This window comes from Lepidochelys olivacea, assembly GCF_965140295.1.
Source record: "Lepidochelys olivacea isolate rLepOli2 genome assembly, chromosome: 2".
NCBI classification, from domain to species: Eukaryota; Metazoa; Chordata; order Testudines; family Cheloniidae; genus Lepidochelys; species Lepidochelys olivacea.
The window spans coordinates 60,760,422-60,775,257 of record NC_140412.1 but is presented as its reverse complement, the minus strand read 5'-3'; the positions used below and the strand labels follow the sequence as shown (position 1 = coordinate 60,775,257).

Sequence of the window (14,836 nt, the reverse complement as noted above, 5' to 3'; positions counted from 1 at the left end):
ATTCCATATATACCTTACATCATATCTCAGGCTAGTGAAGAAGTGTAGGACAGCTTTCCATATTCATGTATTTTATGCCATGGGGATCTCTTTGTGAGGTACTCTGATTCTGTTCTGTAGCGTTGCTTTGAACAACTCTCCCTGTTCTGTCCTTATGCTTTAGGAAGATCGTGGAGTGACCAGATGATCAGGACTAAAAAAATGGACTAATCAGTGTGATAGCAGCATAAACAAAGCTCCTATGATGCAGGAATTCTGCTCCATAAACCAGAAAACTTTGCCCAGCTCTGCACTACAGTCATTGCAACTATTCTGACACTAAGAAAACAAACACTCATAATGCTAAAGTTTTTGGACCTCAGCTCTGTGCATAGCAACTTTCACTGTTGAACTTTAATTTTTGTTAATAGATGACTGGTTGAGTAAATAATTTACTCCAGAAAGGTTAGATCTTGTCCAGTCAGTCTTGTCTTTAGTTTATTGTAGCTGTATAAAACAAGCTTTGATTATGGTTTAAGATGGATTATATGATTTTAAAGCATTCCCTATTCATATGTAATGTAACAAACTCTGAGTATTTAGAGCAAGATTCTGAGGGTCTGGTTCATGATCTTTATAACCTTTATTTTCAGTCAGACTGACCACTATGCCCTGAAATGTTAAGACCATCTATATACATTTGGTTGCTAAACTGTCCTTCCCCGCCTCTCTCTTTGAAACCCAAGAATATTGTAAAGTTGCCATTGTATTATTTTATATTAAGACCTGACTGTAAAAAGTTAAACAAACACATTCCCAGCCATCTCTTAATAGTATTTACATATTGATGCCAATCATTTGTTCAAAGCCCCACTTCCATTATCCTGATAGCTTTGTGATGTGTTGGAGGTAAAAATATGTTTAAAAATTCTTCATGGTCCTGCTCCTGCTCCCATTGAAGTAATTGGCTTCAGTAGGCTTTGGATAAGGCTTTTGAGTTTTGATCTTGCACTGTAGAAGTCAATGGGAGTTTTGCCTTTGACTTCCATGGGAGCAGGATCAAGCCCCATTGGAACAAAACCTGTTCGCCTCTTATTGCATGGTATCTCAGGACCTACTCCTGGTAGTACTGGAATATATGGAGTATTGGTGTTCAGAACATGTTTCCATTGGGTTTTGTATGACTATTTCCAATATACATGTACAGGAATCCATAACAATATTAATTCAAAAAATAATCCTTTCTCAGATTAACAGGAGAAATAAAATGAGCCCAAAATCTTCAGAAAGCCTTTCCTTGCCTTATCTGAAAGGCATTTAAATTGTGGGTTATTTTGATGAGGGAGTGCTGGATTTTATTGAGGCTTTCATCTGGCCAATTAACTGAGATTGAAGTACTTGCTTCTATCAGTATTCAAAGCCAATCCTTCTATGTAATTTATCTAAAATATATCCTGTTTATGACAGGATGAATTCTTACATCAATTTCAGCTTGCCCACCAACCATGGATATTGCCAAGCGACACAGAGAGTGAAGGTGTGGAAGCAGATCAAGATAAATGTGAGTATGTTTGTTGGGAGCTGATGGTGCCTGAGAGAATATATGTAAAAATACTGTCTCGTCCCCCTCTCACTTTCATAGGGCCAAATCCTGCACCCGTTATTCACAGAAGTAATCTTTACTCCAGTGGGGCCATTCACAAAATGATTACTCACCTGAGTGAGGGTTGAAGGATTGCACATGTAGGAATGTTTGTGTAAAGAAGTCCTACAGTCAAGATCCTGCAAGTTCTTGAGTAGCCCTTATAGTAGTATATTTTGCCAGAAGATGGGAATGGGCAACAGGGGATGGATCACTTGATGATTACCTGTTCTGTTCATTCCCTCTGAAGCACCTGGCATTGGCCACTGTTGGAAGACAGGATACTGGGCTAGATGGACCTTTCGTCTGACCCAGAATGGCCATTCTTATGTTCTTATAGGAGCATAGTCTCTCTGAAGGCTGTTGATCCAATCATGTGAGTAACGGTCAACAGGATTATGACCTAAATGAGAGAACAAGTAAAGACAAATATACACACTATGAATCTCCATCCATTGAAATTTTAACCAGATCATATCTGGTTATACAATACCTATAAATAATCTTGTTGGAAATGTTAAATGTTCTGCAAATTGAATTTATTTTAAGCACAGCAGCTTGCGATCTGTCAGGCTGAAAATGTATGCTATTTCCTAATCTATTTTTGGCTTTATGGTTATAAAAAAAACCAGGCTGTTTAATCAGGTGCTTAAAGCACTTTGTACATGGAACTAGAACTGTTTGAACAAACATCATTACAGTAAGAAATGCCAGGTTCCTACAGGAATAGTCACTGGAGAGTGATGTATAATTAATGAAGATAGTGTCTGATAAACAGAATACATTTTTCAAAATGATGTCACTTGAAAAATTGAAGAATTACATCTGTTCACACTGACTCTGCAAGTTCACAGTTAGCCTGTGGTTTGACTTTCATGTTACAATTTACACATTGAGATTCCCAAAGTAAAAAAATATGTACCTGTGACGTAGTTGGGACTCACCCAGTGGCGCCTTCTGCTGGTTGTCCTTGGGAATTAGCTCATCAATGTCTGGAGCACCCTCTGCCATCTGGTGATCCACCTTACCACCAGCCCCAGTCCCTCCCAGAACCCGGTGCCTCCTCCCACTGGGGTGCTGCCCCCTGGCAGTAAACCCCAACAATCCCTGAGGGTCTCCCCTCCCCAGGGAACCCCCACTCACTACCCCCACCTCATCTCAGTCTTGGCTACTGCCAGTCATCACTTAGCCCCGCTCCCCGGGGCAGACTGCAATGTGTCAGCCACTCATCACAGGCGAGGGGGTTTGGACCTGCTGCCTCTGTCTACCTGTGGGCTGCCCCCTTGCAATCCCAGTATCTAATGGCCCTAATCTAGGCCTCACAGCCTGGGGGTTTGCAGGCCAGAGCTCCCCTGCTCCCAAGGCCTTTCCCCCTCAGCCCTGCTCCAATCTAGGTATTTCCTCAGCTCCCTGCAGCCAGGCCCTTCCCTCTCTGAACATAGAGAGAGACTCTCTGGCTAAGCTTCAGCCTAGCAGCCCCTTTATAGGCCCAGCTGCAGCCTGACTGGGGCATGGCCCCTCTGTGGCCATTTCCCCAATCACCCTAGCCTTTCTTGCCCTCAGCCCTGGCTCTCTCCCAGGGCTGGCTTTTAAGCCCCACAGGACAGGAGAAGGTAACCACCCCACTACAGTACCGCTTCCCTCTCATTGTTACACTTCTGGCTGTTTTACCTCTATGTTAGTGCATAACCTATAGGCCCAATTGGTCAACCTTTTGTGAATGTGAAATTCTCACTTATTTAGTAGGTGTTCTGTGTCTGAAAAGCACGCCAGCGTAAAGGCCCAGATACTCACAACTAAGGGTATGTCTACACATCAGCTAGGAGGATGCTTCCCAGAGCAAGTAGATAGAAATGCATGAACTGTGCTCAAATTAGCACTCTAAAAGTAGCAGTGTGGCCACAGCAGCATGTGTGGAGGTTTGGGCTAGTGTCCTGAGTACAGTCCTACCCAATTCCCTGAACATATACTCAGGCAGCTAGCCTGAGCCGCCTCCTGTGCCACTGAAACCTGCTACTTTTAGCATGCTAGCTTGAGCAGACCTAGCATGTCTGTTTACCTGTTCTGGGAAGCACCTTATCAGTGCTGTGTAGGTACACCCAGCGGGTTCTGAGGGGACCCTGTGCTTGCCCTCTGTGCAAGAGTTAACTTCACTTTGGGTTCACAAATAATGCCGGATCAGTTGGTAATTAAATTCAGCCCACTGTATATCTATTGCAAAATCTTTGACACCTCTTTGGCACTTATCAACACAATTAGTTTTAGCTAGAACTTGTGACACAGAGAGCGGAGAACAAAAAATATATAATTGTAAATAATAGTTTCCTTTATGAAAGGGATTTAGGCTGTAACATGCTCTCATCTTGATTTTATGCCTACATATTATCTTGCATAATTACCTATTGCACTGTTTAAGTTAGGTCATTCTTTGTACTAACTAGGTAGAGAAGGGAGAACAAAAAATGTTTGATCTAAGCAATGTTGCACTGTATGTGACATCTGAGAATGGCAGGTTGGTTAAAAATCAGTTTTTTAAAAAATAATTATGTGGTAATAGCAGCCATCTGGAGGTGGAATGTTAGTGTTGTAGCCAAGCTCACGGTTCAGAACTTTAACTGCTAGAAAATAGGACCTGCCAGCACCCAGCTGCTGAAATGGCTGTAAAGTGAAGAGCCAATGAGAGGCCTGGCATACCTACTGATACCAGTTTTCAATGCTCACTGCAGGTAATGCAGCTGGCAAAGTATGGACAGATTCAATTTCATTTTTCATCCTAGAGTTAAGTTAATAAATAACACTTACGTCTGTGTGGACACTGTATATGTGATTTAGTGTTGAGGGGCCTGAAAGCTCATAATTTATGGGTCTGAACAGAAAAGCTGCTGAATTAATCTTTACAATAGTAACACCTGTTCTTTGACTCAGCTTTTAATAAATTATATAAGGATAATATTTTCCACATTCTTTGGCTTCTTTGAGATAAAAGCTGTAAAGCCAGGTGTAAAACTAGTCTTGGGTAGTGGGAAAATCCCTCTAACAATGCGAAAAGTTAGGAGACAAATGATCTCAGTCACCTGGTGTTCTTTTATTTTATATTCTAATGAGCATTGCACTGGGTAACATTTACAGAGTCGCCTACATTGCTTATAAGTCTAAAAGAAGACTTTCACAGGCACAATTAGCAATTTAGTGCCTAATTTCCATCAATTTTTAGTGGGAAATAGGTGCCTAACTGACATTCATGCCTTTGAAAATCTCCCCTTAAGTCCCATTTTCAAAAATTACTTAGGTGGTTACAAGCTGAAGTATTATTGAAAATCAATGGGTCTTAGGTTCCAATGGGACTTTTGGAAGTTTGAGTTAAGTGCCTAAGTCCCTTAGGTGCTTTTGAAAATGTTACCCTTAGTTTGTAAAATAGTACAGGAAGAACCCAAAACAATTGGAAATAAATCCTTTTATTAACAGTTCAAATAAGTTAGGGCAAAGTGCAAATGAGTTTTCTTTGACATTAAATGCCAGGATAGAGACTTGTGGAACTCTTTATTTATTAAAAGAAAAGATAATGGAGAAAAAGAGAAATGTTATAGCAGTGGAGGAAAGAAAAATAGTGACCAACATGTTGCTTGGTACCTAAAACAATGGGTTTTTTTTCCTTTCAGGGTAAATATCATCTATTCACGGGTTGTGGCCACAGTTAATAGATATATCATGTGAGTGTAGTAGTTGCCATTATAGTGTCAGACTTTATGAGTCTAACTCAACTCTCCGTATTAAAAATATAACTAAACAACAAAATTAACCTGCCCTCCTCCCCCAAAAGAAGAAGCCTAATCTTTACCCTAATCTTTACCTAACCTTTACCCTAGTGTGGGTTAAGAAGAAAGTGTCATGACCTCTATAGCAATTAAAGCTCTTACAGCTACTGGGTTTATTCTCCCTTGATTTTCTGTATACTCTGAACTCCTGGTGATTGCACTAGGTCTGTGTGCTACGTTTGCACAGAACCTTGAACTTGCACAACATCAAAGACTTGAGATTCTCTTTTCATTTCAAATGGCACCCTAGGTACACCAAAAAATCAGCAGCCATGGGCTGATGCATTTTTCTCTTCAGATGCCATCATAGAGCCCCTCCACCCCTTACCATTCCTGTCTTCAGATGCCTGGTGTCTTGTTTTCCTTTCCCCTGAAACTTCAGAGAGTGCATGGTGGCCACTCCCTTCTCAGGAGGAGAGGTGTTAAGAAAAAAGCTTCCAATGCCTTAGGGTCTCTGGGGCTGGCAAGAAGCAACTTTCCCCTTCAGAGGGTAGCAGGACCAGGATATAGCATCACACAGTAGCTAAAAATCCCTTAATGGAACAAACTGAACCTCCTAGTGAACCTGCAGAAGTTCATTCAGTGCTTGCCCCTGAAAACAGACCCTGCACTGCTTGGTTCATATAGCACACACACATTAAAGTAAATACTGCAAGGTTGGTTCATTATTATTTGTGTTGTGGTAAAGGCAGGGATGGCTCAAGTTCCCTGTGCACAATGGAAAGATGGCACCTGGCTAAAAGAATTTGCAGTCTAAGCCCTGCTATAGACCTCAGCCTGAATTGAGGGACAGAAGAGTTGGAATTTTTCCCCACATTTTTACTCATATTGATCTTGATTCTGCACCACTGAAGTCAATAGAAGCTTTACAGTTGACTTCAGTGGACATAGGATGAGGCCTTCTCTCACCAATTCTCTCTTGGTTCTGCCCTCAGTAGAAGGCCCAGCAAGTCCCAGCCTAAGTTTACAAATACAAGAAGTTCAGATTTTGTTCGAAAGAATCTCATTTTGGTGTACTTATTCACAGGTTAAATGCTTTTATAAAAAGGATCTGATATAGATAATTTCCACATCTTTATATGGCTAGACTATTCTTTTTCTAGCTTGATTTTGGAGAAAAAGTGGCTACAAAATTTGGGAGACAGTCATCACCATTGACGAAACAAAGCAAAGGGCCCAATTCTGCCAGCTTTACCCATGCCTGAATGGCACCAAATTAGTTGCAAAATAAATGGAAGTATTCAACATGAGGGAGGGTGGCAGGATCAGACCCAAAAAGAGCAAAAGAAAAGATACATTAAAAAGGCACATCATTACCTTTCTCACTGCGGGCTCAGTTCTGCCACTCTTATTTATGCTGAATAGTACCTTGCCCCATAAGAAGCCTACTGATTGAGACTATTGACAGAATGGAACCACACGCTTAGTCACATACTGGAAAGGATTGGGCCCTTATCTCTGAGAATTGGGTTGTGCTAAATATGGTCGAGCCCTCAATTAGTATCCATTCGAATAAATAACTCTAGGTGTGCCAGAATGAGACATGCCAGCTGCTTGTCAGTCATTGGTAGAACAGGCGTATGACAGTACTCTCAGGAAGTTAAAAATTTACACTGGCTCAGGGTGTGTTTTGTTTGGTCTGGTTTTGTTGTTTTTGTTGTGTTTTTTTAAAGCTTCCTCTTTTCAAAGGTAGGTACTACTCAGCATGAGTAAGAGTTGCAAAACTAGGTTCTCAGTGAAAATTATTGATTGCAATATTTATTACGTGAGCACAAACGCTTCCTTTAGTCAGTATCTTTATTCTACTGTATCACTCGCTGCTGGGGGAGAATAGAGCAACACACATTAGCATCACATTCTCTTCCAGTAGGTATGAGTTTATGGCAAAACCAGTCTCTGCCTCTGTAGGAAACAATCTGGATGTAAGGCATGTGAGCAAAGCAGTTGCTTAACCCCTGTGTGGCACAAAAATTAGCTCCATGAAGGCTCCTCTATGGCAGTGTATAAGATATAGGAAGCAGGGAGAGCATGGCTGGGCTAGAGGAGAAATGTCAATGCACACACCTCTCCCCCATACTGTCTCCCTATGGGGAATGAGTGTATAAAGGCCAGTACAGCCTATTCTAGACATGATGGGCAGGAGGAGGCTCAGCGGAGCAACTTGGGGGAGGTATAACCGAGCCCTTAGTTGGTATCTATACTAATAAATACCACTGTAGATGTGCCATTTTGAGAGATGCCAGCTGCTTCCCCAGTCATTGCTTGACAGTCATATGTGGAATGAGACCATGACAGAGTGATCTCATAAGAGTCAAAGATTTTTGCTGGCTCAATTTTTTTCTAAAGCTTCTTCTTATCAGAGTTCTAATGGACACAGTCAAGTGAATTGTAAAACCAACACCAGTTAGGTAGACATTGCATAGCGTCACTTGTTGGAGGAGCATAATTTTTCGAGCTGAAAAGTGCCGAACTGTTTCCTGACGAATTATTGTACTGAAAACACTAAAGCATATGCTTATGTGCTTGCAGGACTGGGGCTGGTGGTTCTATGGTTGCAGAGCTCATCCTATTGTTATCAGTGCCAGAAAACTTTCATAATTTTTGAAATATGAAATGGGATATTAAAAGTTCTTTTTTGGGGGGAACCAAATGTGCCCCAAATGAATGAATACAAACATTTTTAGAAGTTATATTAAACAGAACTGGGAAAGCAATAAATGAAACTTATCAGTTAAAAAGATGATAGTGAAGATATCCATAAAATCCTACACATAAAAAGATCCCTCATTACTCCAGGTTCCGTCACAGTTACATAATTTTTTAGATTTCAAAGTGCAAAATGAATTCATCCTCATTGAAACTATGTGAATATCCATTATATTAACTGCCAAGAAATACCGTAACATAGATATAAATGTTTGATTTCTAGTTTAGACTTAAAAGGTTTCCCTTTATGTTCAAATAAACATTGCAAATGGGATTCTAGGCTTTTAGGAAAGATTTGTTGGCCAGTCATCATTTCCTGTAGTCTACAACATTTTACTTCGTTTATTAACCAGAAGAAAGAACATGTACAGCTAAGTTGAAAAGATAACAATGAATTATTATTTATCTCGGTTGTTTGAAAAATGCACTACTAAAAAGGTTTGTGTCAGAAGAAAAGCACAAATATAAAATAAAGTGAGCTATATAAATTATAATAAAAAGCCCCAAAAATGATAAAACAGCTCTGAGTTGTATGTAAAGAACTATCTGGTTTGAGTTACTTAAATGTAAGTTGTTTCAACAACATGTTTATTGTTAAATGATTTGTCTAAAATGCTAATTCATCTAAAAGCAAAGCTTTTGAGGAAATTAAACTAGGTATAATTTTTTTAACTAAAGAATTTAACAGAATTAAAGTAATGTTTTTACTGACTTATTTAGACTTAGTCATCAATAGTTAGTTAAAAAAGGTAGCCAATGTGACTAAAAGATTAAACTTTCCACAAAAATGCAACCAACTTTCCTTCACATTTTGACTAAATTAAGGGGATGCCATGCATAGGCCTAGATTCACCAAAGCACACACTTAAGGTTAGTCATATGGTGAAATGATTTTTGAGTAGGGATGTATTTAACTCTTAACTTTAAGTACCTACTTTAAGCACATTAAGTGCTTTGCTGAATTAAGGCCTTAGCGAACTTGGCTACTCTAACTAATGCCCAGATGGTGTGGCCCTGTGGCCTCAGAGACTAACATGGCTACAACAACAAAGAGTATCTTGAGACTAACATGGCTATAACAACACTGCATACAGGGTTTACTGAAGGCATTCCGGAGATTACAGTGATGCACTGGCCATATTGCCACCCCAGGAATGTCTTCAGTAAACCCTGTATGCAGTGTTGTTGTAGCCATGTTAGTCTCAGGATATCAGAGGCGTAAGGGTGAGGTATTATCTTTTATTGGACCAATTTCTGTTGATGAAAGAGACAAGCTTGTCTCTGTCCCCAGCAGAAGTTGGTCCAAAAAAAGACATTACCTCACCCACCTTGTCTCTTCAGTAAATCCTTTATGTGAGGGCTGGAGGCTGCAGAGGGTATTCCCAGCTGGGAAAAGCTGGCAGCTTTCTAGCTCCTTTGCGTTACAGGAGCAGTTCAAAGGGATCAGTGCAGAGTTAAGGTTGAGCCCTATCTGTCTAGCTTTCTTGGTTCTTATATGACAACCATCAATATAGTAGCAGAGCACCGTCACAACAGGCAGAGATGATATTTTGTAGCCTAATACAGTTTTCGTCACATATTCTTAGCTTTCCTTCAGTTATGATCTCCAAGGGCTCAGTTCAAGAGACCATGAACCTCATTCTCTTTTGCCCTGCACATTGTGTATCTATTGACACCTGTACAGAGTGAGTGCAAAGTAGATATGAAATGCTAACAAGTCAGAATGGTAACATCTTACACTCACTTTTCTCTGGTATAAATGACTCCACAAGGTGGATGGCAGGGGAGCATCAAACCATGTATGCATACCCATCTGCACTGCATATTGGCAGGTCTGGACTATATCTTGGTTTCACAGCTGGCTGATTGTTTCAGCAGAAGGGTCAGATTTCCACAGAAACCAGAAAAAAATTAAAATACTTTGTGATCCCAAAGTACAGAAGTGACCAGGAGGTGAAGCGTTCATGAAATAAGAGCTGATTTCTTTCTGCAGCCCTTAGTATGCTACACTCTTAAAACTTTAAATCCCCTCCAACATCTGTGTAATACATTTTACAGGACTGGCAGTTATTCTGACTCAAAACTGCAGTAACTCCCTGCAGCACAAAGTGGGAAAGGTTTACGTTTAAGGAGACAAAAGTGTCTCTGTGACCTGGGAGGGGTTACGTTTATATAAAATAATTGTGGCTGAGGAATCTGTTAGTGGGAAAATTCTTGAGTTAGCTCTGTTGAGTTGTGATCCCTGATCTATGAAATCAGCTCTCTTTATGGCCCATGAGTAAATTGCTTTGGGGTTGTCTATTTAGCGGGAGGGTGAATTGTAGTTTGCATCAAAGTGCACCCTGACTATTCTATAGCGCAAATTAAAAAGTATGTAGTTCATGTTAACGTAGTTCTGTTTCAAATAGGGCTATGTTAATGCAAACTAGGCACCTTTTAGTCTGGGCTAGCAAGATCTACATGGGGAAGTTACAGTGCGACACTTAAGTGTGTGCTGCAATTCACAGTGCAGAGACATGTAGACAAGCCCATAATCTCTCAGTATGCAATACTAATGTGTCCATCACTGTGGTGTCTAAATACCACCTTTAATCGCTTTGTGCCTCATTTTCCTCGTCTGTAAAATGGGAGTAATTTCATTTGCCTATCGCACAGTAAAATCGTGAGAATCAGTTAATGTTTTGCATATTGCATTCCAAATAGAGCACCTGATTCTGATCTTATGCTAACTTCACTGACTTCAGTTACTCATAATTTTTATTCTGGTGTCCTGCCACTAGTCAATGGAGAATTAGGCCCACTAAGTGCTATCCATACAAGCATTAAATGAATGTCACCCTCCCTTATATTAGAAAATCAGACTGACTGCACAAATTAACTTTTCAGTAGCTTTAGTCAAGTACCTTTTCAAAGCTGTTTCCTGCCTGAGTGACCTGATGGCAGCCAAGGAATGGATCACTCTCTGTTGGGCATTTGACAGTTTTTCAAGCATAGTACTATAGGAATTGCCATGCTGATCCATCTTGTACAGTATCCCATCTCTGAGAGTGGCCAGTGCCTGATGCTTCAGAGGAAGGTGTAAGAATACACAGAATGGACAATTAAGAAGAAATTGGCCTTGTGGACAGGTTATTCCATAACCCTTGTCTACTAGTAGTAGGTAGGTTTATGCCCTGAAGCATGAAGTATTGTATCCCTTATACCTTTTTGTCCAGTAACATTCATATAAATTCATTCATATAAATGTGTAGTAATCATGTTTCAAATCCTTCTTAAATCCTGACCTCAGTGATATTTTGTGGCAGCAAGTTTCAGAGGTTAAGTATGCATTGTGTTACAAAAAAAAATGTTGTCTTGTTCTTGTATTATGAGAGTATATAGGAGTGCCCAGCTTACGTTCTTTATGCCATTAATTATTTTACATATATCTATCATGACACCTTCATTGTTGTCTCCTAAAACTGTACAATCCCAATCTTTTAACCTCTCCTCATGTAGAAGTGTTTCCATACCTCTAATAACTTTCATCATCTGCCTCTGGACCCCTTCCGTAAGTGTCCTATCTTCTTTGAGGAAGGGTGACCAGGGCTGGGCATGGTATGTCAGGTAGGTAGGTAGGTAGATAAATAGATAGATATGATGCAGTAAAATCGTAGAAATAAGTGACTGGAAAAAACTCAGTGGAGCTTTTGGTCACTACTTCATTTCCCTCATCCTTCACCCTACCATTGCAAGACATGAAAACATTTCAGTTCAAACACAAAAGTCCTGTCTTAGCAGGCAAAAAAGGGGTTTGCGCATGTTTGTTTGTGGGGAGCCTAGGCTACAACATAGCTAATGCACATTCCAACCATGTTAGCTTGCATCTTAGTGAGTGTTAAAGGGGCTTTTGAATCTAGTTAAGCAATTTTGATTGCATTAGCATGATTAAAAACCTCACCTTTTATGTTTGTCAAGACCGGGCCAAAGATTCTTGGTAACCATAATAATAATCAGTGCCACCAATGTACTAGATATTTCTGGAAACAAACCTAGCAAAGATTTTAGTAGTGTCATGGAATTTGGCTACATTTTTTTAAGGTTGAGTCTGATGGGTGCTTCTAAGAAAAACAGTTTCCAGCAGTTCTCAAACTGTGGGTTGCGACCCCAAAGTTCTTTTAATGTGGTTGGCAGGGCCAGTGTTAGACTCGCTCGGGCCCAGGGCTGAAGCCGAAGCCTGAGCCCTGCCGCCAGGGGCCGAAGGCAAAGCTCGAGGACTTCAGCTTCAGAGCCCGTGAAGCAGGGTTTGGGTTGTGGCTTTAGCCCCAGTCCCCAGCAAATTTAACACCAGCCCTGGAATAGCAGGGCTTGGGCTTTGGCTTCAGCCCACATGGCAGATGCAGGGGGGTGGGTCCTGTAGTAATTTTTGTTGTCAGAAGAGAGTCACGGTGCAATGAAGTGTGAGAACCGCTGAGTTAAACTTAAGGCAAGGATGAAAGAAATTAATGAAATAAATATAAGGTTAATGTGCGGTGAGGACTTAGCTAATATTTCATAGGTATTATTTCTGTTAGATGCATTCTGTTGAATACTCATGTACAAAGCTGGATAGAGTCATATGTAAAATCCAGATCTACTCCTTGGGAAAAAGAAACATAAACATCTTGTTCCAAGTATATCAGGTTGGTTATCTCCAACTAAAGTAGTTTGTTCATGTGGCACTTCCTTGGGTCCAACAGATGAGCAGTATATTTGTGCGTGCTCAAAAGGATTGGAGAAATATGAAATCAGTGTAATTTGCTAGTTCTTGTTGTGCTTAGTAGAGTTGGGAGAAGGCTGGTAAAAAAAAAAAAAACCCCTTCAGGGATATTCACTCAAGTCTGCAAGTGAATTTGGTTTGGATGTCTTCATGTCCCTTTTATGGGATGGATTCTGCCACTGGATCTTCACAAGCAGATCCACTTGCAGGAATGCTCATATCTTTGCTTTCTGTGAGCATCTCTGTGATTCTTTCGTTACCAGCAATGTTTACAGAAAACAAATATCAAAGTTGCATGGACGTGTGAGTATTTGTGGAAACTGAATTTTAAATTTGAACTGGTAGGTATTCACTCTGGAACTGCTTGGTGTTTGCTCATTCAGTCAGGAACAGAAACAGTGCGGTATGATTTATCTGATTAATCACAATTAACCAACTCATCTCAGTCTTCCTACACTGCACATTTCTCATGATTCATCAATAACATTAAAACATTGTTAAATGCTTTCAAATAATGAATAAAATCATGGAAATTGTCATCTGCTGATGGATATTTTAGTGATTAGAAGAGACGCTGAATTCATCAGAGACATTATTTGGTCTCCATGGAGTGGCACATCATTCCATTTTAGGTCAGAGTATTGTGTGTGGAAATAGGGGAATCCTGCACAATGAGGCAAACATAGTAAAGGATTGAGATTTCTCATTCTATTTTTGTATATAATGCTTTCAGCACTACTTTCTTGTTTTGTGTTTATTTTCACAGGTTTGTGAAATCAGTGGGAATGTTGAAGAATTTAATTAAAACAAAATCATAATTATCAAACCTACACCTGATGATCTGTTTTAGTTTACATATAATAATTTTAAATAGTTATTTTTATAATATCAACAATACTTAAATGGAATTACTCTGTGTGGATGCTGTAATGCACCGAATCAGATTACCAACTATGGCACAGTGTCCTTAGGTAAAGAAGGTTTACTGTCACTTTTGAATACATAGTTGGTATAATGTATTTTGTTTAGTTTATATCCCTGTTATTTTGGAGTGACATTTGATATATTAAACTTTGCCTGATCAAAACAAACTTTGCTTAAAGATTTATGTATTTTAACTTGTCTAAGGTTTTCTACTCCTCATATTTTTGTAATCTTTTCTCATTTTTAGATTAATAAACATTAAAGCATTTACCCTCATCTACCAATATGTATGTACTGTTCAAGTCTCTCAGAGAGCTAGTTGCTCACCATAGTCACCTGCAAAGATGGGTAGGTGGGAGAGAAAGAAAAGGGGGTAAAGAAAGGAGGTTAGCAGAATCAGGTGTTGCCTGTGTCACGTAGCTTTGTACTGAGTTTATCTACTTTGTTCTTAAAAAAATAAACACAGACTCTGTTAAAATAGAATACACACATGAGGAATGAAACATGCATGCTAAAAATAAAGCACTAAGGGAATTTCATGTAGACAATGAATTTTATTTACCCATATAAATTACTGAAACAAATTATCTGTTTTAAACAAGTTAATTGGTGTAAGCTGCTTGTTTGGAATTTTAAGACATGTCTGCGCACAGATATCAAATTAAGGGATGTGATGATGACTACATTTACGGATCTCATTTAGCTGTTGATAAGCATATTTGCAGCTTGTTTTCTTTTGTCTTCAGTTACGTTCAATTGTTTTTGTATCTTAGACATAACCGTATAATGAAACTGCTTGCAACTGTTACAAAAACAGACTGTAACCACCATCAGATTGTTTAAGAAATAAAAATGAATTCCCTCTCCTGAACACTCAAACAATGTGGGTCTATTGGTTGGATTTTTTCCCTCACTCAAACACACTGAATGCTGGCAGGTAACAGTTTACACCAGACCACATGGAAGAGCATGCTAGAAAATGTTTCTGACTCATAGATATTTTGCTTTATGAACCATAATACCTCTGGCCGC

The 14,836-nt window shown here is 39.6% G+C and overlaps 1 protein-coding gene across 7 annotated transcripts in view; it reads left to right on the top strand.

Moving 5' to 3' along the window:
* Positions 1-14,836, top strand: part of LOC311515457 (uncharacterized protein C8orf34 homolog) — a 355,940-nt gene that overhangs the window by 218,254 nt on the left and 122,850 nt on the right. For 2 of the 7 annotated variants that reach the window (XM_084618532.1, XM_084618531.1), the window contains exon 13: positions 1,447-1,540. In XM_084618532.1, the coding sequence (XP_084474658.1) occupies positions 1,447-1,540 (94 nt within the window). Of the gene's footprint in view, positions 1-163; positions 363-1,446; positions 1,541-1,871; positions 1,971-13,646; positions 14,660-14,836 lie in introns of those variants that run through there. The other 5 variants (XM_084618535.1, XM_084618534.1, XM_084618530.1 and 2 more) reach the window with 5 other exon arrangements.